The 21962-nt window shown below is 41.2% G+C and overlaps 2 protein-coding genes across 2 annotated transcripts in view; both read left to right on the top strand.

The window, feature by feature from the left end:
* The window catches only part of LOC308121162 (uncharacterized protein), a 14596-nt gene extending 11756 nt beyond the window's left edge, over window positions 1-2840 (top strand). Inside the window, exons 10-14 of the mRNA XM_080482263.1 lie at window positions 585-638; window positions 982-1035; window positions 1199-1243; window positions 2095-2145; window positions 2314-2840. Of these exons, the coding sequence (XP_080338389.1) occupies window positions 585-638; window positions 982-1035; window positions 1199-1243; window positions 2095-2145; window positions 2314-2481 (372 nt within the window). The 3' untranslated portion in view covers window positions 2482-2840. The remainder of the gene's footprint in view (window positions 1-584; window positions 639-981; window positions 1036-1198; window positions 1244-2094; window positions 2146-2313) is intronic.
* On the top strand, window positions 2636-21962 carry LOC308120427 (uncharacterized protein; the record flags this gene model as incomplete). Its single annotated transcript, XM_080481034.1, has 13 exons — window positions 2636-2832; window positions 3293-3353; window positions 4541-4594; window positions 5368-5412; window positions 5739-5783; window positions 5881-5943; window positions 6398-6433; window positions 8087-8131; window positions 8931-9074; window positions 10110-10176; window positions 10298-10435; window positions 14362-14439; window positions 20885-21962. 13 exons carry the CDS (start codon window positions 2636-2638, stop codon window positions 20983-20985), a joined length of 1074 nt encoding a protein of 357 aa, XP_080337160.1. The 3' UTR covers window positions 20986-21962.

The following is a 21962-nucleotide window of genomic DNA, read 5'->3' as shown; positions in this document are numbered from 1 at the left end:
AGTGGATATATCACTTTTGCAACAACAACTTACTGTGATAAGTAATGTTCAATTGCACAGCATACTTGAAAATATTTTCCATTTAGCACTTGTGATTGAATTTGTGGGACTTGAGGCCTGTTTGAGATTATTGAAGGTAAAAAAAAAACAAAAAAAAAAACTCTTAACACATGTTGGACCAATAAACTGCTCAACCATCAATATTTTTAGAAAACCTACCTGCTCAGTGTTTTATATTCAGCAAGGCAAGATTCTTCAACCACCTATTTCACAGGCGATGATGAAAATATCAGAAGCAGACTGACAGTAATTAATGTTTTACTTTGCACATGGGGGAACACATCTCAAATGGCGTGAACTGTTAATCTTTCATTTCAAAATCAAACCAACATCGAAAGCTTGTCGGATTGATTTCTTTTTTTTTAACACTCATGAAGGCGTCGATTTATGCTGTATTTCTCCTTATGCATGATGTTGCAGAAGAGTTCGAGGAGGTGTATTACAAGAAGACTGCAAAAGATAAAGCAAAAGAAAGTGATGCACTGTCTTTCTTTGAATGATAGTGATTGGTTTTGCTCCTCCAGGGGCCTCCAGGAGTGCCAGGACTTCCCGGGGTGACGGGTCGAACAGGGGCCCCGGTAAGATGGCAGTTCTTCATGTTTTGTGGAATATTTCAATCTTTTTTAGTGTTTGGTCCAAGAAAATATCCTTTTATGGTCACAGTGGAGTGCAGAGACATGTTTATACATGGTTCCTCATCAGAATAGTGTGTTGGACTAACATTATCAACACATAGTCACCTAACTTTCCAGTAATGTGCAGTTTATGCAGATCCTTGAAGACTGATAAGATTCAACTATTATAGACCTATTAAACCCTAAAGCACTTTTTTTTTTCTTAATTCATTGTCACTTTGAAGTATGGATACTGTCAGTGTGTTCTCAGAACAGACATGTCATTATATTGCTGCTCTACTTACAGGGGCTCATGGGAAGACCTGGTCCAATGGGTCAGTCAGGACATAAAGGAGATAAAGTAAGAACTTTTCATATTTAAGTATTTATCAATAAAACATAGGTGGTCTGTGCATCTGCCCTAATTCCTAAACACAGTAAAGTGGTAATATTGTTGGTGCTGAGCTTGATAAACACTGATGGCGTCCCCCACGTTTCACAAATCCTGTGTTTGCATTCGGCAGGGGAGTGAAGGACCTCCAGGCAGACCAGGACTTCCAGGTCCTCCAGTAAGTTTCCAGTGTCTAAAATGAGAGTTAACTACTGATAACAAGCCTCAAAACCTCCATTAAGGTCACGGGTCACTTGGTGCGATTCATGTAATTCACTTGCTGACTCTTCATGCTGTGAACTATTCAGCACTTGTGTTTTTCTGAGTCTCTTTGTTCTAAGAAGGAAACAGTTACAGACAAATGTGTACAAACATGATGGAATTGTAGTGGCCTGCTTGCTGGCATTGAATCATGTCCTGTTCCTTTAAAAGGCGAGTGAGTAAGCACTTCCAAAGGCAAATCTATAATTCATCAGCTGTCCCCTTGAACCCGCTATGCCCCCCCCACACACACCCTGGTCTCATAAACTGCAGTCTGGGAGGACAGGGGATGGCTCAGTGGCCTGAAAAGGGCACAGGCATTCACTTGCTTTTAAATGAGAACCTTGATTCCTTCTAGGTTTACAATAGCCGCCCTCTATCAGTCTGTCATGGAAAAAACATTCTTTCATGTTCTAATACTACCCAAGAAGTCTAAATTACCTCGTCCCCATACCCAAATCTTTTTTTATAATCGGTGTGCTCTTTTGTATCTCTGAGATGCTCACTTTGTGAATTACGATCAACTCAAGGATTATTAAGTCTACTGTTCTCTGCATTTTTCAGTTCTTCTTGCTTTTCGCCCTCTTCTTTTTCCCGCCTCTATGTGTAATCACTAAATGAGCTATTGATCTTTCGCGTGCAGCTTTTAAGGGCTTAGGAGTGTGTAACTGGCCCAGACCTACTGTATGGGCTTCTGTAAAGACTTTTGGTGCTTACAACTCACACCACAGTGAGAGAGGAGGTCTGATTGTGTTGATTGTGTTTTAGGGTGTACCGATTGTGGAGGGCACTGGGATGAGCAGTCTGTACAAGCTGCAGGTAAAGACTTTTTAAATGACTTTAAGTTGGTGATGATGTCGATATGATCCACTGCACTGTTGTTGCATTGCCTTTAGTATTATTGACCGAACCGTTTTCATGCTTGTCACTAAAATGTGTTTGACCTACATTGTATAATATGTAATCATCAAGAAAATGTCTTTTCAGAGTGGTGGAGCTCTTTTAGGACCCCCTGGAGCTCCTGGTGCTCCGGTAAGCATAATCATTGTTATGCCTGAAGCAAATCCTTCGCAGTGTGCTGTGGAGGAACACCAGCAGACAGACATGCGGATGCTATATGAGCTGCACAACCTGGGAGAGCTCAATAACAAATAACCTGACCAGCCCTCCAGTGTTATCCCGGCTTCTGAGGCCTTTATATCACAGTCAATCATCCTCATTGAGAGTTGGCGGTGAGAGAAGGCCAAGAGGCTCCCCGACTCTCAAACAGTTGCCTGTGATCCACCCCAGGACGCACCACATCATTGATATGCAAAAAGGGCTGGGAAGTTCAGCTGCTTCGCACAGCGCTGAGCCTAAAGTGACCCGATTTGCTTATCGCCCCCACCTCCCTCCCCCTCCCCCTCCCCACTCCTCCTTATCAGACTGTTTGGAATCGGGTCCAGTCCTGGGAGACATTCAGTCACGGGCCCTGCAGGCGTCCATCCACCACAACCAACACTTAAGGTGTTCACAAAAAAAAATAAAAATAGGCACTCTGTTATCCCGGGTGCACGCTTCACATGAACCACAGCTAGATGGTGAAAATGCTTCTTACCATACTGCATCCATCATAGTGCGGCAGCTCCATGGAGCAATCAATAAGAGAGCATCTTCATCAGTGTAAAAAGGAACAAGGGATCCAGTTTATCAATAACCTCTTGGGGTTTTTTTCTTAGTGGGGTAAAATGCTATCGTGGACTTTTAAAAACACGTGGCCGGTGTTTGTCAAGCTGATGTGATAACCGCACCGGATTTTACGATCCTGGTCATTTCAGAGCGTTAACATGATTTAAAGACAGGAACTGTTTGAGAAAAGACCAGCTATAATGAATAATATAAATTTTAATGACAATAACATACTGCAGCCGCATGTCATTTCAGACTCTATTCATGGTTTTTATGGTGGCAATTGTCACATTCATAGGTGTAATCTGTCCTTTTTTCCCCCCTCTTTTAAGGGCCCCAAAGGAGATGAAGGACTGGCCGTGAGTTGAAGCTTTTCATTCTGGGCTATATTTTTCCAAGCACTTGTCTATTTTTGTGCTGCGCGCACAAACAGATAAGCCAGAGTTGCCAGACTTGCTTTTTATCGTTGCGTCTGTGGTTTGCTACTACACAACATAAGTCAATACACCCTCAAGCCTGAGCACTTAACCACTCTCAGTCGAGCTTCAACATGCAGTGAAAAACATGATCATGTCTCCGACAAATATGAAACCTTTGTACTAAGTTGTCTTGCCAGTGGGAACCCACGAACCTGCTCCCTCCACCCCTACATACTGACACCTGAAAACATTTCACGGAAACGTGGAAACAACTTGACGTTCCTGCCGTCATCTTGAATTCTTTATTCTCACAGGGCCAATTGCTTTTTTTTTTTATTGTTTTGTTGCACAGTGATTTTTCACCAGGATGTTAATTTGACATTTTAATAAATTGTGGGAGCGGTCTCACTGCTGTGGTGGAATTGCCCCAATCTGTCTCACAGCTGATCCTCTGACTGGCCCACTCTCCCTTTACCCTCAATAGCTTATTCATGACAATCTACATGTGTGACAATTACCTGGACAATCCGTCTATGTCAGCAACGTTTGCCCCTCTGTTCTGTGTAATGGTATTTCTCCGTGGCAGTTTGAGCAAAATGAGGTGTATAGAGGCCATCACTTGTTTGGGCCCCAGCGGTGGGTGTCTATTTTTAGTGCACAAGGCAATTCTGATTGTGATCATGAGAGGGTTTTTTGTTGTTGTTTTTTTTTTTTTTTTTTTTTAATGGAACTACAGACAGCCAGGTGTGGCACCATGCGTCACAGATTTGTTGAGTTATTGTCCTCTGTGCTTTTTCATTATATTGACACAGGATGAGTTGTAACAATACGCTACCAAAATTATCATGTGGCGGAAACGAGATGCGTGAAATCTTGGATCTAGACAGATATAATTTACTTGCTTTCACGCGACTGTGATCTATATTTGCTTATTTATGGGTGACGCTTACTGGCGATCTCATAATAATACCTGTTCCCTTCCAATAGCTCCTATTGGAGAGTCAGGCCAAAAAAATATCTTGCCAGTTTCACATACAGTAGAAGGACCTAAGAACCATTAGTTTATATGAGGAGTGACTTTCTCATCTTAACACAACAGGTGGTGTTTCTTGTTTTATTTCTCACAGGGGGACCCAGGCGCCATGGGATTACCTGGGCTTGAAGGGTTACCTGGTGCCAAGGTATGCAAGTGTCAGCACTCAGAAAGTTCCCCTTTTTCACGACACACGGATTGCAAAGTGGGAAAAGGGGCTTTTTTTTGTACGACATTCCAGTTTTAACATATAATACCTTTGTTACAGGAAAAATTTGTCAATGTGAGGGTTACACAGCTGATTCAAATTGAAGCCATGGGTCAACCAAATTATTGTCCGCAGAATTAAGCAATTTTCTTTTTAACCAAAGGCATTTTTGAATTTAATGAACCTTGTGTTCGGTAAATCAAAGCCAAAGCCATAATCGACTGTATTTCGTAACAACTTGCACAATGAACTAGTGAAAGCATTTTTCTTGAAGAAAGAAACAGCCGTGCATACAACTTTTTACAACTTCCAGCATGTGAAAAAGTTTCCCCTGATTGGCAGTGTGCGAGTGGATGTTGTGTGGAAGTGTGGAGGGGGTGGAATATTTCAGTTTCTGTCACATCCAGAGTAATTTATCCTTTCGGGGAATACTGTCAAAGATTTGACATATGCAAAGTGTTTGCTGCTGAAATATGAAGACGGCCCCAGTTCTTAAGGAATGATAATAAATCTGTATTTGTGATTTTTCTGAGGAGATTTAAAGTGTTTTTAAGTGCTTCACCTGCTTTACGTTGCTTTTGTTCACACAGTACAGCTGCATTCATTACACCCAGATTTCGTCTGTTTGTCAGATCACTCTCTCTGTGCCTGTGGCTTATTGTTTCCTATATGTAATGTGCATGTCATGTAACTGATACATCTTGTGTTTTCAGGGTGATATTGGTTTGCCCGGTCTACCTGGGACTTCAGGTCTTCTAGTGAGTATGACTTTTTTTCAATTACTTTACGTCATACTTCTCCCTGATCAATGTGTGTTGTTTAAGTCTACTGCTGGGGAAAAAAAAAGAAGAAAAAAGCCAATGATGTTTCCTTAAGTACACCGAGTAGCAGCTTTCAGAGTACAAGTTCCACAACACTGCATTACTTCGATCCAGAGACCTACAGCCTGTTTTGTGGATTTTCGTTACCTATAGGAGGCTAGTGGTTATATTCTACATGGACGGGTGCAGAGGTGCTATAGATATGAGACTATTGAGGATCTGTCATACACAGTCGGTTCTGTTCCTATGTTTGTGATTGACAGGGGAAGCCCGGCCCTCGTGGAGAGCCAGGGATCCCAGGAGAGCCGGTGAGCCGCAGCCTCTCACTCTCTTTGAGCTGTCAATCCATATGTCATTCCTTTGTCACCACCGCCTGACACATTGGCTGTCTCTGTTCTCTGACAGGGTGAGAGAGGGCCGCTCGGAGAGACAGGATTCCCTGGGCCCGAGGGACCCCAAGGTGTTGCTGTAAGGATGCTACATGAGTTCTGTCGCTTTTCTTCTCTGTAATCATGAGTAGATGTTGCCAGAGCACCTTCCAGTAATGTCCAAGCTACAAATAGAGCTTTGAATACTACACTGTTGCTTCGTACCGGCAGGTCCGAGGTGTTTTCACAATGACATTGTGTGGAGGTAGAAAAGAAACATAATTCAAGGACAATATGATAAAATACGTATGTTCGAACAACCACTTGTCCTGCAGGTGATTGCATTTCTCTGCGTAATTACCATCAGAGATGGTTTCTGTAATTTTCCCTGTAAGCGCACAATGGAACAGTGTTCGCACAGCAATCAGCATCATTATCCCTTGGTTGAGATATCTCATTAACTGTGGAGATTACTAGGAGTGCAACGGTGCTGATCCAATCGAAGGTGGGAGCTGATACAAAATGTCTTTGTTTGTGTTGCGCTCCTTGAGCAGGGGAGACCGGGAAAAGATGGGACTCCTGGATACAAGGTGAGTTGAGTGAACATGCTGCAAATCCCCTTATAGAAAGTGCTTTACATCAGCCAAGCTACAGAAAGATGGCACAGCAGATTTTTATCCCCCCCTCAAGCTACAGCATGCTGACTGCATTAAACCTATTTGCATATTTGAGATTTTAATGATAAAAACTAAATGGAATCCTGCAGATTTAAGGCTTTGTTGACTTTTAGTCTTTTTTTAACTTAATTATATTGTTAATACTTCCAGGCAATGATAAAATGTTTATAATAGAGGCCATTAGACACTTAAAATTAATTGTGCATTATTCTCCATGCTAAACCTGGTTGAAATTGAAATTAATAATGGTAGAGAGTAGCCTACTTTTAGGTGACTGATTAAATATATTCTACAATATTCAAGCCTTAATGGCACAAAATGGTCTCACAGGATGCCGACTGGGTCTGCATGAATAGCCATTCCCCACACATTACATGATCTATTATCTAAACTGCATTGGCTCTGATTATTACAGTTTTGCTCTGATTCACACATTTTCTGCACCCTCCACATTAATGACAGCCCTGACACTTTATTGTTTTTTCCCGATTAGTTAGTATTCTTCCTCCATAATCCCAGCATTACGCAGAGCCTCTCAACATTGAGCCTGAATGTTTGGAAGGGCAACAGTGCCACCTAGCAGGCAGCTTCCCCCCTCTACCCAGATTTCTTGCAAACTACTTTGAGGTTTAATGTAATGCTCAGGGAGGCACATTTCAGTGGGCAAGATGATAGATTTAAGCCTCCCATCAGGCAGTGGGGAATACAGAGCACTGCAGATTAAAGCAGGCAGGAGAGAACAGCATCACAAAGCAATGCCCGCTTTAAAACCACATCATGCCAGATTGTCTTTTGCATGGCTCCTGTAATCCAGCAGGAAATTGATACAAAGATGCTCCCGGAGGTATTGCTGCTAGCAGAGTAAAGGGAAGCAATGAGGAGTGACAGGGAGGGATCGGAAGACACAAGATGTTGTGACATGAAGCAAGAGACAGGTATTTTCTCCCAGCTCCTCTGTACAGTACAGAGAGCATGTGGGAAAGCAGACAATTGTCAAACAAAACAGGAGTGATGCAGAGGATCCATGACATTGCAGAAGGTGAAACACTACGCACTACAGGGAGACATTATACAAGTGATACACCTGAGCTGAGTAGGAAGCAATCAATGCACAGTCATCTCAAAAGTGCACATTTCTCAAAGTCAAGTTATTCAGAAAAAGCTTGCTCAGTTTTTTCTTGAGGCTGCAGAACAGAATCTTCAGCAAATATCAGAGTAAACATGGGTGGACTTAACAGAATTTAACCCGTCACATGTGTGCCTTTAACTTATACAGTGTATTGATGTATGGCCCTGCATTCTATCAAAAAAGCCTGATGCTGTGTGCACTGAGTGAAAGGTTTTACTTTCAGTATATAGAATGGTTGTTCAGATGTTTATTTCCCTCCTTCTCACAATAAAGATGCAGTGTGTGTGTGTGTGTGTGTGTGTGTGTGTGTGTGTGTGTGTGTGTGTGTGTGTGTGTGTGTGTGTGTGTGTGTGTGTGTGTGTGTGTGTGTGTGTGTGTGTGTGTGTGTGTGTGTGTGTGTGTGTGTGTGTGTGTGTGTGTGTGTGTGTGTGTTTCAGGGAGATTCTGGCAGACTAGGTGATAGAGGATCCAAGGGAGAGCGTGTAAGTAGCATCACTCGATGTTATTTAAACAAAAAGCTGTTTTATGACTCAAAATATGACGCAAAAGAGAGCTTTTGATGAATAATAATGAAAGTTGTCTCTTCAGCACAAATATGACTAATCCCCACAAGCACATAAGCGCTAGATAAAGGCATTTAACGCCCGGCACAGTTTTCCATTGTATTTTCAGGAGCTCTGTCACAGTTGTGCAGTAATCTATGGCAAATGCTGGTAATAGAGGATGCAAAATGAGGCTTTTAGTTTTGTGCTGACAACAGAACCCCAGGACAGGTGACTGACTGGACACATTAAGAGAAATAGATGATTGCGCACAGCGTGTTAAGTGATACAGTTAGCCCTCTAAAATTATAGCCACAGAGCTGCAGTGTGTGCCAGCGTGGATGAGCTTGTGAATCCTGTCAGACCAAATAAAGAGCCAGTTTCAGATTTTATCAGTCCCATTTACCTTGGGTTGTAGAGTGAAAAGGCCAGAGGGGAAGATGCGTGGTGACCTCTCATGGCCATAATGATTATAACAAAAGCAACGTAGATAGGCATGAAACTAAGATCAGGGTCTTTGCTTTTTAGTTAAATAACATCTTTATTATACTATATTTTCCTGAACCAATATTGGCCATTTAATTGGGACGATGTCAGTCAAACAAGATGAACGGAGTGTAATAGTTTAGATATTATATTTTACTGATTTTTATTTATTTATTTATTTTTACTGTGAAACTTCATCCCAGCCATTACCTACACAGTAGCTGAGATACAAATCTGTCCATGTTTATTCCAGGGTGATCCGGGAATTCCTGGAGAAAGGGGTGTTCAGGGTGAGAGGGGTCGCATAGGGGACGCTGGTCCAGTTGGACCGATTGGACCTCCAGGGGAAAAAGGTGATGTTGGTCCTCCAGGCAAGTTGGGCGCCGTCAGGCTTTTGGTAAGTTGTGAATTTGTCAACGTGTATGATTGAAAAAAAAAATAATATTGTCCAAGATAATTGAAGGCCTGATCAACCAGCTTGCTTCCTCAGCATTTGGAACGAGTTCAGTCTTTCTTCACTGTATATAAAACATTGTAGCTCCAGCTTCCCCGCAGGAAACATCAAACACGTCTGTGCAAGTAAGCTTGCTGTTCTCTTTCTGCTCAATGCTTCCCACTCCTGATCATCTAGGCGCAACAGAAGGTCAGGGAGGGAGGCAGAGACGGAAACAGAAAGAAAGACAGAGATATGTGGGCGTGCCTAAAGCTCTGCAGAGCGGCGAAAACACCTCCATCTGTCACAGACATTTTACACTTATTGTACACAGCCACAGTGGTTATATAACATTCTCATACAGTAGATGAGAAACCGTTTTGAATGCAAGATAGAGAGATTCAAGGTCCAAGGCTGCTATTGTTTGCCATTGTTAGTGAAGCAGTTTGGAAAGGGTCACATGGCACATGACATAAATTATGCTACCATATTATTTTGAAGTTCAACCCATTGTTATTTTGCCCGACCATACACTTGGAGGTGAACGCAGCTGATATGCAATGGCACATCATCCCACACAGAGTGCATCAGAACTCAAATGGGCATTAAGAAACACCACTTTAAAGTTATATCATCCAAATTTTTCATTTCCCAAGCTCAATCTGTTTTTGTCCAGTGTTTGCATGCAGCTGCTAGATTAAACTGCAATGCAAGGTGGGATTTCATCAACAAGATACAAAAGAGTTTTAAAATGAATTTGCAGGGTAATATCTTTTCCCCGGATTTGTTTTTTAATATGTCTGGATAAATGCAAATGCCTAGAAGACATTTTTGAGATGAGATACATGTCAGATATCTACTTAATTTCCATGCCGAGATAACTATCATCTTCACAGCATCCTCTGTGCTGTTTCTTCCTGTTGTGGCCTAATTGCATTTTCTTTCAGTCTTGTGCTGCCTGTGCTTCACTGAATACGGTATTATCCTCTCCATAAACAGGATGATCCCAGCTTCACAGAAGAACTCAGACAGTTTATCCGAAATGAAGTTTTGAGGATTTTTGAAGGTACAAACTGTTCCACATTGTGATTCCATGCTATTGTCCGTCTGTACTTTTCCCCCCACTGTGTATTACTTCTTAGCAATCTCCATGTGGCCATTTATTTTTTATTTTTCTCTTCTCTCAGAGAAACTATCGAGTGGTGCCATGCCACAGAAGACCCCAGCAGGCATCTTGGCTCAACAGATGCAAGGGCCTCCAGGACCACCTGGTCAGAATGGATTACCAGGCCCGCCAGGAGAGCCTGGACCTCCTGGATCTCAAGGTAGGAGCTCAGGTTGATATGCCGACGTGTAAACATCATCCCAGTAAAAACTAAAAATGTCTGTTGAAATATGAATAAGAAATAACATGTTTGACATTTTATCACTAAAACATTCTGGTGTAAAATCATTAAACTGTTGTAACCCACTGTAACTGTATTTATGTTTGTACATGTGCTTACAACAGATGTGTATGCATTATTGAAGCGTTAACCCCCCCACCCCCCACCCCTCACCCCACCCCACCCTCCCCCCCCGTTGTTTTGACTCATGCCAAGCAGTCACATTTCGTTGAATGCTGTTAAGACATTATTGATAATGGCTTTCGGCTCTTGGCTCTTTGTATCCACAGACAATAAAAATAACTTCAAACCTTTTAGTTGAAATATGAAGTAAGTCCTCACATTTAGTCTGGAAATGTTACATTTATTGCTTTGTCTTATGCTCATTTTCTAATTTTCCCTCTTGTGTAATTACATTTGCAATATGTAGAGTTCTATCATTGTTCTATTATTGTGTCTTTAAATTAATAATTAGTTCTACGTATTTCTTTTATCATGATGTTTTTTTTCCTCAACAAAAGTCAAAATTGATTTTGATTTTGGAGAAAGAGATCTCCTTCCTCTAGATTTCCCCTGCTAATCCACTGGCCACTGACACCCCCCTCCCCCCACACACACTCTGAAAACCACTGCTTTAAATATATAATTTAGTCCAAATTACCATACTCTGTGCTGACCTTATTATACATGTAATCTAATATTTACAAAAGGGGGATGTGTTTCTGTCGGATAAGTGAGGCGTTTTGTTGAGTTTTCATGTCAACACTCAGTTTAACATGATGTTTATGATGTGCACAACTGATAATAAATACTAATGATTGGCTTTATTGAGGGTCGGGCTGACACGTACGTTTTTGCAGGGATTCATGGGTATTTTTCTCTTGCATAGACCCATATATCAATGCAGACTGAGGGGCGGGAAGCTGAGGAAAGGCCAAGAGTGCGGTGCACGGCGGCTCTCTGGGAAATATGAAGACAAACGAAGAATTGGCTGTGAATAAGAGAAAGCGTTATCAATGTGGACAGGAAAGAGCCCCAGTATTGATACCTCACTCAAGAAAAGAAAGCTTCTAAAATACAAACTGAGCATAGTCAGGGAAGAGGTTGGACGTTCTTTATCAAACTAATGCAACTCTCTGACTGCTCATACAACACTAATGGTTTGTGGTCAGGCTTTGTACCTCGGACTTGCTTAGATTTGTATTGTGTCTGCAGCAGAACTTTGGTATCTTAACTTTTGAAGAGGAGTGTTTTATGTGTTGGTGCAGAATGAAGCACCATAGCATCGGCCTTTCTCTTTGAGCTTTGTATCTACCTCACATCATTCAAGACCATTTACATTTTAACCCTCTGCTATAATATGCTGCTCTCATTCATGAATAATGTAGTTAAAGTAGGAAACTACTCAACTAGAAATGTTTGTGCCGTGTTAATGCAATTTGCATTGCACATGTCTTGGATTCTCTTTTGGCCTGTTTCATTTTTTATGCTTCAAACAAGTGTTTTATAGGTACTTCTTAATGCAGCTTTGCAATAAATATTTATTGAAAGTAAAGAGGAAAGTTATTTCCCTTGATAAATAATAAAAAAATAAAATCAAAAAAACACGAACTTCTTAATTTTTATTCTTTGTTGACTTGTGCCTCCACTCAGCTGGTGAGAGTTTTGGGTAATATTTCCTCATTATTTCTCGTCATCCTCGGCTGGAGACTGTGCTCCTCTGGAATATCCAATTTGACTCCTTCTCCAATATGCCAAAATGAATTGTTTATGGAGAAAAATAACCCCTCTGTCCATGCTCTCTCTTTTTTTTTCCTCATGGTTTGATCTCACTTGGGTGGAAGTCTGAAGTTGTCCAACAAGGCCCAAAAGGACTCGTGTCAAAGAGAATCATTTCTTTTATTTCTTTCCTTTGTTGTAATTGAGTGCTCATTTATCATTCTATTCATCTTTTTACTTTTGAGGCCCTAATGAAATCTTTGTCTGATGAAACTCATTGTATTTAAGTGCATACTCCATAAATTCTACATTTTGTTGGCTTAACCTTCATTTTTTTTTTATTTTGTATTGTTATGTATTTTGTATATTTATTAGTACTGACTGGAACAAAGTGTCTTTAATTATAACTGGCTGTAAATTCTGTTTTGAGCTACCATGCTTTTGACTGTACACCATGAAAAAAAATCAGTAAATATCCCAGACTACTTAATGGAGCAGCTGCCTAAAGCAAAGTGTTTTGTTTTTTTATTCTTTTTTTTATAAGGTATAGTTTGAATCCATAGATGTTGCTGTTATGAATGTTTACAACAGTGTACAACAGGTGTAGCACTGCAATCCTATCAATCACGCATGGGCACTCTTGAGCGATATTATTTTAGCAAACGTACTTTGTCCATTAGTGCCCCTGGAAACGATTTGTTTTCAACCAAGTACACCGTATGGCATTTACGATTTATCAGATTGCGCCAATCCAGTCTGCCACCCAAGCTTATTGCCCTGTGTGCTATTCAGTATTTTTTTTTTGCTTAAGGTACATTGCTCTTTTCTCCATGGAACGTCTCCTCCCTGAATGAATGCCCAAGGCTCTGTGAGTGTTGAAAGAAGTCTCATTATTGTGGCAATGTGTGGATAGCCCCTCTCTCTTTGCGATTCAGTTTTGGAGCATTCATAAGGCTTTTTTTTCCTGAGATTTTCCCTGACATGTAAGCAATGAAGCGTTTCCCCTTTGGGCCAGGCGGTGCTATGCTTGATACCCCTGTCAATGTTTCTGATGCACTCCATGCAACTGCTGGTTGTGAGACTCCATTACTTGAAGTGCCTCATGGGGAAATATTCTCGCAGCCCCTCAGATTTGCACTTGGTGCCGTGTGCTGCTGGAAAGACTCACTGACTCTGCATGCCGTAGAGCGTTATGATTGTGTGCACACTGTCATAAGCAACACACAAGCGGATTTAACCGGAAGAATTGTGACAGCGCTTCGATATTTGTTTCACTCACCGGCCCGCTCTCTTTGACTAAGCATGTGCTTGTGTTAATCACTGCTTGTTTGTTTTTCTTAGAGGTAATCATGCCACACCTAGCCTCCTTCACAGGAGAGGCTATAAACAACATGAGCGTCAGTGCATACTTGTCATGAATACTGTGATTGTTTTCTGCATCTGTTTGTTTTGTATACGATCGACCTCTCTCCGGTTCACCTTTGATTAGGCTCGTCTTATCGCTCTGAATTCCTTCGGCAACCCATATTTCTGACCTCCATCTGAAAAACCCTCCTCACTCTGTTTTGAAATCTTCAAAGACACATGCTTGTGGCCCTGTTGTTGACAGAAAGCTGTACAAGTCCGCAATGCCTCTTCCTTCAAATGCTAACGTGCAGATGGCTTGTTTGATGATCTCTGTTTTGACAGGATGTCAGTACGTCTTTTATTATTCGAAGAATCAGAACTGAAACCAGGAATACAGAGATGGCTTTTTCTCCATCACATACTGAAACTGCTGTTCCTCAAAATGAGAGCAGACATGATGTCTGACATTGTTGTCATGGAGGTGATGTTTATATTGTCAATGAGCTGCTTTGTTTGAGTCCCTGGACAGATCTGAAGGTTGCAGGAGTGTGTCCTTGTCTTGACACTCCTTGGATTTCACCATGTCATGGCATTTTTACTAATATTACTAACGGTACTGCACAGTATGTAAACAGCACCACTCTGTTCTACTCAACACTCACTGTGTGTGTGTGTGTGTGTGTGTGTGTGTGTGTGTGTGTGTGTGTGTGTGTGTGTGTGTGTGTGTGTGTGTGTGTGTGTGTGTGTGTGTGTGTGTGTGTGTGTGTGTGTGTGTGTGTGTGTGCGTGCATGCCCCTCAGGATACAGAGGCCAAAAAGGAGAACGAGGCCAGCTGGGACTGGGGTTATCAGGAGATCCAGGACCCATGGGGCCCCCAGGTATGAACGCCACACTTAAAACATTCCAGATTTAATGCCTAATCTTAAGTTATCAGCTTGCTGTTAAAACCAAACATTTGACAATAGGAAATCCAAAGTGTTGGACAGCAGCGGTAGATAGGTACATAAAATGGAATCTGTTGGTTCATTTCAAATTTGTGCATTGTGGCTTGTTCTGAGGAGAGCAACAGTGATGCTGCTGTGAAAATGAGCTACGTTTTCACAAGCGATATTACATCAGCATCATATCCACATTGGCGCGAGCTTGTGACAACAAGCAGAATGTGTATGGCCTGATGAACTTCAGGCTTTTGCCAGCATCAGTTGACAGAAGTTCACTGTGACCAAAAACAGGTTGTGGAAATTGTGTTCAGGTGTCATGGCCCTAAAACTAGCGGGAATTCGTAGTTGTCCTTAGAAATTAATATTCCATCATTTTACTGATTTAAACCTTTAACACCTATTGCTGCAATTTCCAAACTTATTCTGCACCCATCAGGAACTATATCAAATACGCTGTGCCCCATCCAGGGGTCTGATTTTACTACTTTCCTTCATAATCTCAATTCATATACATCAAACAATTCGCCATATTCAAAGGAAACATTTCTACTTCATATAGTATCTGTTAGAAAGAAAAAACACAAATCATTTCTTTATATAATTGTTAATAAATTCAGGCAAAAGGGGGTTTAATTATCAGAGTTCAGGACTTTGTTGCATGACCTTTTGTTCCATATAGCCTGCAGCAATTATTATTTTGTATCGACATGAAATGTCTTCAGGGAAGCTTTTCATCGATAGTTATGAACTTAAAAAAGTATCACCCAAAGCCTGAGTTTATAGGGAAAAGCAGCATTTAAGAGTCTTTAAGCTCCCCATTTAGGTTTTATTTTTTTTGTACACAAGCACGTCTCTCGTCTCTGTTTCCAGCCACAGTAGGCAAGTGTGTTTAACATAAGCCCATTTTATTCTTCCCGCCCGGTAACAAATTATTATTGCTCTTTTATCTGGAACAATATGTCAGTGTTGTGTTTACAGCTCGTCACGCTCCTTGCCACTGGCCAAAAAAGAAAAATGAACACAGCTTTAAATCTTAATCCAAATCCTTGACTTTTGGCAGAATAATTGATGTTTTTAATTTCTTTTTTTTTTTTTTTCTTTTTTTTTAACTTTGATGCCCCTCATTTTCACATCTCCTTAGAATTAGATCTCAGAACGCAGAGAAATCATCAGTGGTATCTTTTGAAATAAATGCAAAAAATAGACAAGGACAGAGGACAGAACAGGGTGTGTAAGGCATCGTGAAAAAACACTTGTAATGGAAAAGACAAACAGACAAATACAGATAATAGGACAGTATTGTGAGTGAAATCCTGGAATTAATTGTTTACCTCCAAGGGGAAGGACAAGCAACAGACAGGACACAATCAAAAATCACAAAATGAGAAAGGGAATGGAATTTTAGACTGTAGTGGACGTTGCTGTGCTGGTCCTAACACCACTTTTGCTTTAGGCTGGAAGGTATCAACACAAATGTGAGAATCCTTTATCAAAGGTATTCCAGTAGAGTACATGATTTTAAATCGTACAAACCTTTATCAAAGTGTAGTGTTACAAGAGTGAAATACCTCCTTCTGGGTTCCATCCGTTCTCTCAGATGTGTCGCAACAGAAGCTGTAGAGTCGTGGAAGCAAAGATGAGAAATTGTCACCAGGGCCCAGATAGTCCGCACCCCAACACAGCGCAGAGGCAGCCCAAGCAGGCACATCTTTTACCATAAAAATGACTTACCTAACTGCCTAACTGCATAAAAACTACAAACACAGAAGTAAAAGGAAAGAATTTTCTTTTATATATTTATTAAATTCGTATTTGTATAGCGTCCAATTCAACACGGTCATAGCAAGGCACTTTTACAGAGAAAAACCCAACTATTCCACATGACCAAGCATATTTGATGGTGGAAAGTAAAAATTCCCTTTTAACAGGAAAAAAAAACCTTTGCAGAATCAGGCTCAGAGGGGGCAGTTTTCTGCTCATCTGGTTGGGGTTAGTGGCTAGAAAGACAGAAAAGGATAGGACAGTACCAGACAGCAACAAGCAACAGTGGATTGTGGGGAGGGATGCAAACCGTGATTCTGGTAGGGACGCTTCAAGTTTCTAGTTTGACAAGTTGATCAACATGATCAGGTTTTATGGATAAATACATTTGTGTATCTGCTGCATAACAATGGCAGGTAATCCAGAGTTTCCTAGTCCCTACAGAAAGAATGCATAATCTTAAATGGATATGCCTTAAGACAGAACCCTGTGGAACTCCATGGTTAACTTAGCTGAAGAGTCATTGTTAACATGAATAAAGGAGGCTCTGTCTGGTAAATATGATAGAAACCAGTTTAGTGCTGTTTCTTTAATCCCAATGATATGCTCCAGTCCCTGTAGCGGAATGTTACGATCAATAGCATTAAATGCAGCGCTGAGCTCTAACAGGGCAAGAACAGAAATGAGTCCTTTGTCTGAGGCCATGAGATCATTAGTAACTTTGACTAGATCTGTCTCTGTGCTATGGTGAGCTCTCACTCCTGACTGAAAAGACTCAAATAGATTGTTTTGCCTGTATACATATAACGCATTAAACCAGGTGAGTCCTTATCCCTCAGTTATCGCGGTTTTTTTTCATAGAATGACCCAACACAGCTCTCACAGCCTTTATTCCTTCACATCTACCACCATTTCTCGAGTTCTCCTACCTGTTCCCAAATAGTGAGGGAATGCACTGGTGCTGTGTGGAGCCTCAGACCTTAAATTCTATTTCAGCATTCATTTGGTGTCTCAGCATGTTTGAGATAAACACGGATCCCAGATTGCTTTATGTTTTCTCCCAACCTGGAGCTGCTGTGATACAAATGGTACCCTGATAGTGGACAAACAACCACTGCAGCAGAAACTGACATGCATCCTGTAAAGTGAAATCCCTGCTTGGTGTTGCCGCAAAGAAAAAGGCCACCCTCCCCCCAGGTTATCAGCACGTTCCCTCCACATGTGAACGGGAAAAAAAATAACCCTCTATATCACGACGGAAGATGAGAAGAGGATTGCTTTGCAACTTCCAGCCTGTGGCAGTAGGAGTTTGTCACTGAACCTGAAGTCAGTCAGCCTATCTAGCTGTGTGCATAATGCATGTTTGGGGCCAATGCAGCTCCTCTGGAGAGTATAAATAGCAGCTGTTTAAAGACATCACCTCTCAAGGAAGTTGGAAGACGCCATGGTGCTATTGGTGAGGCTTCTAGTCAGGGTGTGGTCCCTTCATAGAAGGAGTTGGAAACTACTTGATGAAGAAACTATTATGAATAAGGCTTCATGCTACTCTAGTTTTCCCTTTGCACTTGGAGCCTGATAATAAAATGTAGCTTTTACACTTGGCATTTACATTCAGTTGGTTCCTCTTGACTCATGGAGACCTGGATGCATGAGTCACGGGAGGGTGTATTTTACTATTAATGTCCTTCGTCAGTGTGGCTTGTTGATATATGGACAAGTTATTTATGTGTCAAGTGACCATAGTGTCTACTCGCTGTTCCTGTCCTCTTTGTGTCCGATGGTAATTAGACCGGATAGTGCCGTGGCTAAGTCGTGCCTGTGTGCAGTGAATTTGTTCTGTACTGTAGTTAATTAGCAGAGTCAAGCTAAGCTGCGAACACTTAAACTTGCTGCATGAACACACATATTTAACAGTCTGGGAAGCAAAGCAAACACTTGCGATGAGTGGGTTTTTTGAACACCTTTCCCTTCTTTTGCCAGCACGAAGTGCTGCAGTACTGTGGATGCTGCGTGCGTGCGTGCGTGTGGTTAAGGAGCAGATGGACGTGTTAGTGATGGAAAGGGCAAGTCCTGTTTTCATAGGCGTCGCAGTGCCTTCAATTCCCTCTGTAGAAAACTGTAGAGGAGTTCAGCTTCCCCTGAGCTGTGACCGGTCGACTGATGTAATGGACACTTGGGTGGCAGGACGGCAGTGGAGGGTTTATGTAATAGTCTTATCCAGATCCATTCGAGATGAGGTGCAATCACCGGGTGTTGTGTTTGTGGTGTGAACTGTATATGCGAGACCACAAAGCTATGTGGACTGCTTTGCCACACTTCAGCAGGTGGTTGCTAAGTAACATGAGATACTACTGGCTCATCTGCCGGGGTGACTTCATCATGTTAGTGAGGAAGTGTTCATTTTCTCTCCTTTACTGTGTTTATACTGGAACTGAAGGATAGATAAATTATAAATGGGGTGTACTTGACTGTGAATGCTTTCCAGTGTTCCCAAAGTCCCTTGCAGTATATTAAGGCATTGGATGCTCCATGTTATAGTCATAATCCTACTAAATGCATGACATGCAAATAAATTAGGATGCAATGATTTGTAAATAATTTTTGGTTCATAATGGTCCATGGATAACTTACCGGATATTAAAAGTAAGACATTTTAACCACAATATTCAATCATTAGAACACTGAAATAGTGGGAGAAAGACTTGAAAAGTAGACACAAGTTTGGGAACACTGAATGGCAGCCAATGCAAAGGCAAAAACCTCCAAACAGATAAGGGTCAAAAACCAGGCAAGATCGGATAAGGGTGAAGGATGGGACATAACAAATGGAACCTGACAGAATGACAATTGGGCAACAGACCAAATATATGAGATCTGAAATGCAAGGAGCCACAGCATGAAACAGACCCAGAACATGACTAGACAAGCTAAACACATAATAAACATATCCAGACTAGCCATGTATCAATCTTTTTAGGGTTGTTGGCTTATGGAGATGGTCTCACCCTTGGGCAAACACAGAGAGACAGACAGACACAGACTTGCATCAACAATAACAGTCAGATTCAGACCCTCCAATTAATCTCAAGGATGTAGTTGGAGCATGGGGGGACACAAAAGTACCCAAGAAAGATCCACACACAGCAAAAACATTGAAACTCCACACAAAATGTCCCCCAGGCCTGGATTTCAACCGGGGAAGATTCTCACCTCGAGGTTAATGCTAACCAATACACCATTGTACAGCTCCAAGACCAGGAAATAATAGATATTTACCTGTTGAAAAAATATATGATCAAACCTAACCTAGACTTGACTCTCTGATAAATACAGTTCAAATGAATTGGGACTGGGTCCCCCCAAAAAATATACCGTATATATATATATCTGGAAGAGCATTTTGCAAAAAAAATGTACTGGTAAGAGTTCAGTAGCATGAGGGGTTATATATAAAAATAACATATTTCAAAGGCAGCTTACCACAATTCTGTAAGAAAATATTTATAAAACATAAAATTGCAAAGACTTCAGTGATACCATCGTCGACATTACTTGATAATACCAAGTAATTCAGAGAGTCTGAAGGGATCTCTGTGCACCAGAGACAAAGTTCAAGGTCAGCATTGGATGCTGGTGATCTTCATGCGTCCTGCGGCGACACTGCAGCGGCATTGTTTCTGTACTAGAAACCACTGCATGGAACTGCTGTCACACATTAATGCCTGTCAACACGGTACACTGTGCAATCCACCAGTGCAAATTCAACCTCACATCCACAGAAGAGGTGGTATGTGAATGAAATTCAAAAATGCAGCTCATGTGAAATGGACTGAGAATAAATGGAAATCTGTTTTGTGGACAGATTAACCAAAATTTCAAATTCCAGATTCTTCTATTAGTGTTTTTGTTGTTGTTGTTTTCTGTTGTTTGTTTGTGTTTGGGGGGGGGGGGGGGGGGGGGTTCTTCAAATAATACCAAGTGAATGAATAGATTAGGATAAACACTTTCCATAAAGTCTTTGGTGTGGCAGTTCTTTGCCTTTAAAACAGCATCATTTCTTCTTCACACAGTTTCTGAAGGAGCTCGGCAGGGTTGTTGTTTCAGGCATCTTGCAGAACTAACAACATATTTTCTGTGGCTGTAGGCTGGTTCAAATCTTTCTCTCTCTTCATGTAATCTCAGACAGACTCCTTGATGTTGAGATGAGGGCTCCGTCGAGGCCATACCATCACTTACATGACTTCTCGTTCTTATTTATGCTGAAGATAATTTGTCATGACATTGGCTGCATGGTTGGGGTTGTTGTTCCCTGGTGCAGAATAAATTTAGAGCCAATCAAAACGACTCCTTGATGGCACCCCACGATAAGAAAGTAAAAAAATTTTTTTAACTCTTCCCGAAACATTTTTGCACTGTTCTGCACAGATGGAATTTCTGTGTGCAGCTTTTCACAACCAGGATTTGCAACTTTGTCCCGATAGCGCATGACTGTGAGTGATAGTATGAGGGAACATGCTGCTTGTGCCGAACCAGCAGTTTTAGCTCAAATGGAAACGTCTTTGTGCGGGATGAGAAACTGCATCCCGGTGCAGAAATTAATAATATCTAATTCTCTGCTTAGGTCCTCCTGGGATCGGCTCTGAGGGCCCTCCTGGCTTTCCAGGCCCCCGTGGAACTCCTGGGAACTGTGACCCCAGCGACTGTCTTCTTCCATCCTTCTGAACCCTGCATGGTAGTTCAGGCTGACTGGAAGACAACCGCCCAGCTCTGAGCTGCAGCCACATTGCAGGGAGAGGACAGCCTCACCCTACGTATGTGACGGCTTCCTGAGCTCTGTATTTATTGGACAGACTCACATCTGACCTCTTTTTTCTCGCTCTACAGTAACATTTGAATAATATTGGGTTTTTTTTGTTGCTGTTTTCTTTTTTTTTTTGTGGGATGCCTATTGGGTTTGTTCTGAATGCAGCTAAAAACCTTTTACTGTAACATTATATAAGTTATTTCTTGTTTTCATTTCCCCCTACTGTGATGTAATGCATTCCTCCTCAACTCTCAATTTGTCCTTTAAAACCATGAAATGACTTTTTTGTTTCATCAGGTTCAGCACTGTCTGAATTGCAATCTTAATTATTTGTTTGCCACTTTAATGGGCATGTCTATGCACTCTTCTGTTCCTATCCAGATAAGCCATTGTGCTGACAGAAGGTACATCTCATAGTTGTTTGTGTACGCGTAAATGTGTGTGTGCGTGTGTGTGTGTTAGAAAGAAAGAGATTACCTGAGTGGATGTACTTGTTTTATATGTAGGTGTGACAAGCTGTTAGATTTTTTTTTTTTTTTTTTTTTGAAAACTCCTTATGCAACCAAAGTGCAACCAACGTGTCTGATATAGAAATTATTTATTCTAAATGTGTTCTTCACGAATGTATTTTAAAGATTGTACTAATTACTGTACTAAATGTAGCATGAATTTAGTAACACGACAAGAAAATTCATTTATTTATGGATTATTCACAATCCCTGAATTTTATTTTTTTGATTGACCTTCATGACATATTGTGTAAGATAATCATTTTTAAAAGCATTCGCGGTATACATGGTGTCATCCCATATTCTGAAGGTCTTGTGTTGGTTCTCAATCCTCTTCAGTAAAGTTTGCCAAAGCTTCCGTAACATAAAACCCACTAACGACTCTC

The sequence above is a fragment of the Lipophrys pholis genome (genome assembly GCF_963383615.2).
Source record: "Lipophrys pholis genome assembly, chromosome: 15".
Taxonomy (NCBI): Eukaryota; Metazoa; Chordata; class Actinopteri; order Blenniiformes; family Blenniidae; genus Lipophrys; species Lipophrys pholis.
This window is presented reverse-complemented; position numbering and strand designations above follow the sequence as displayed.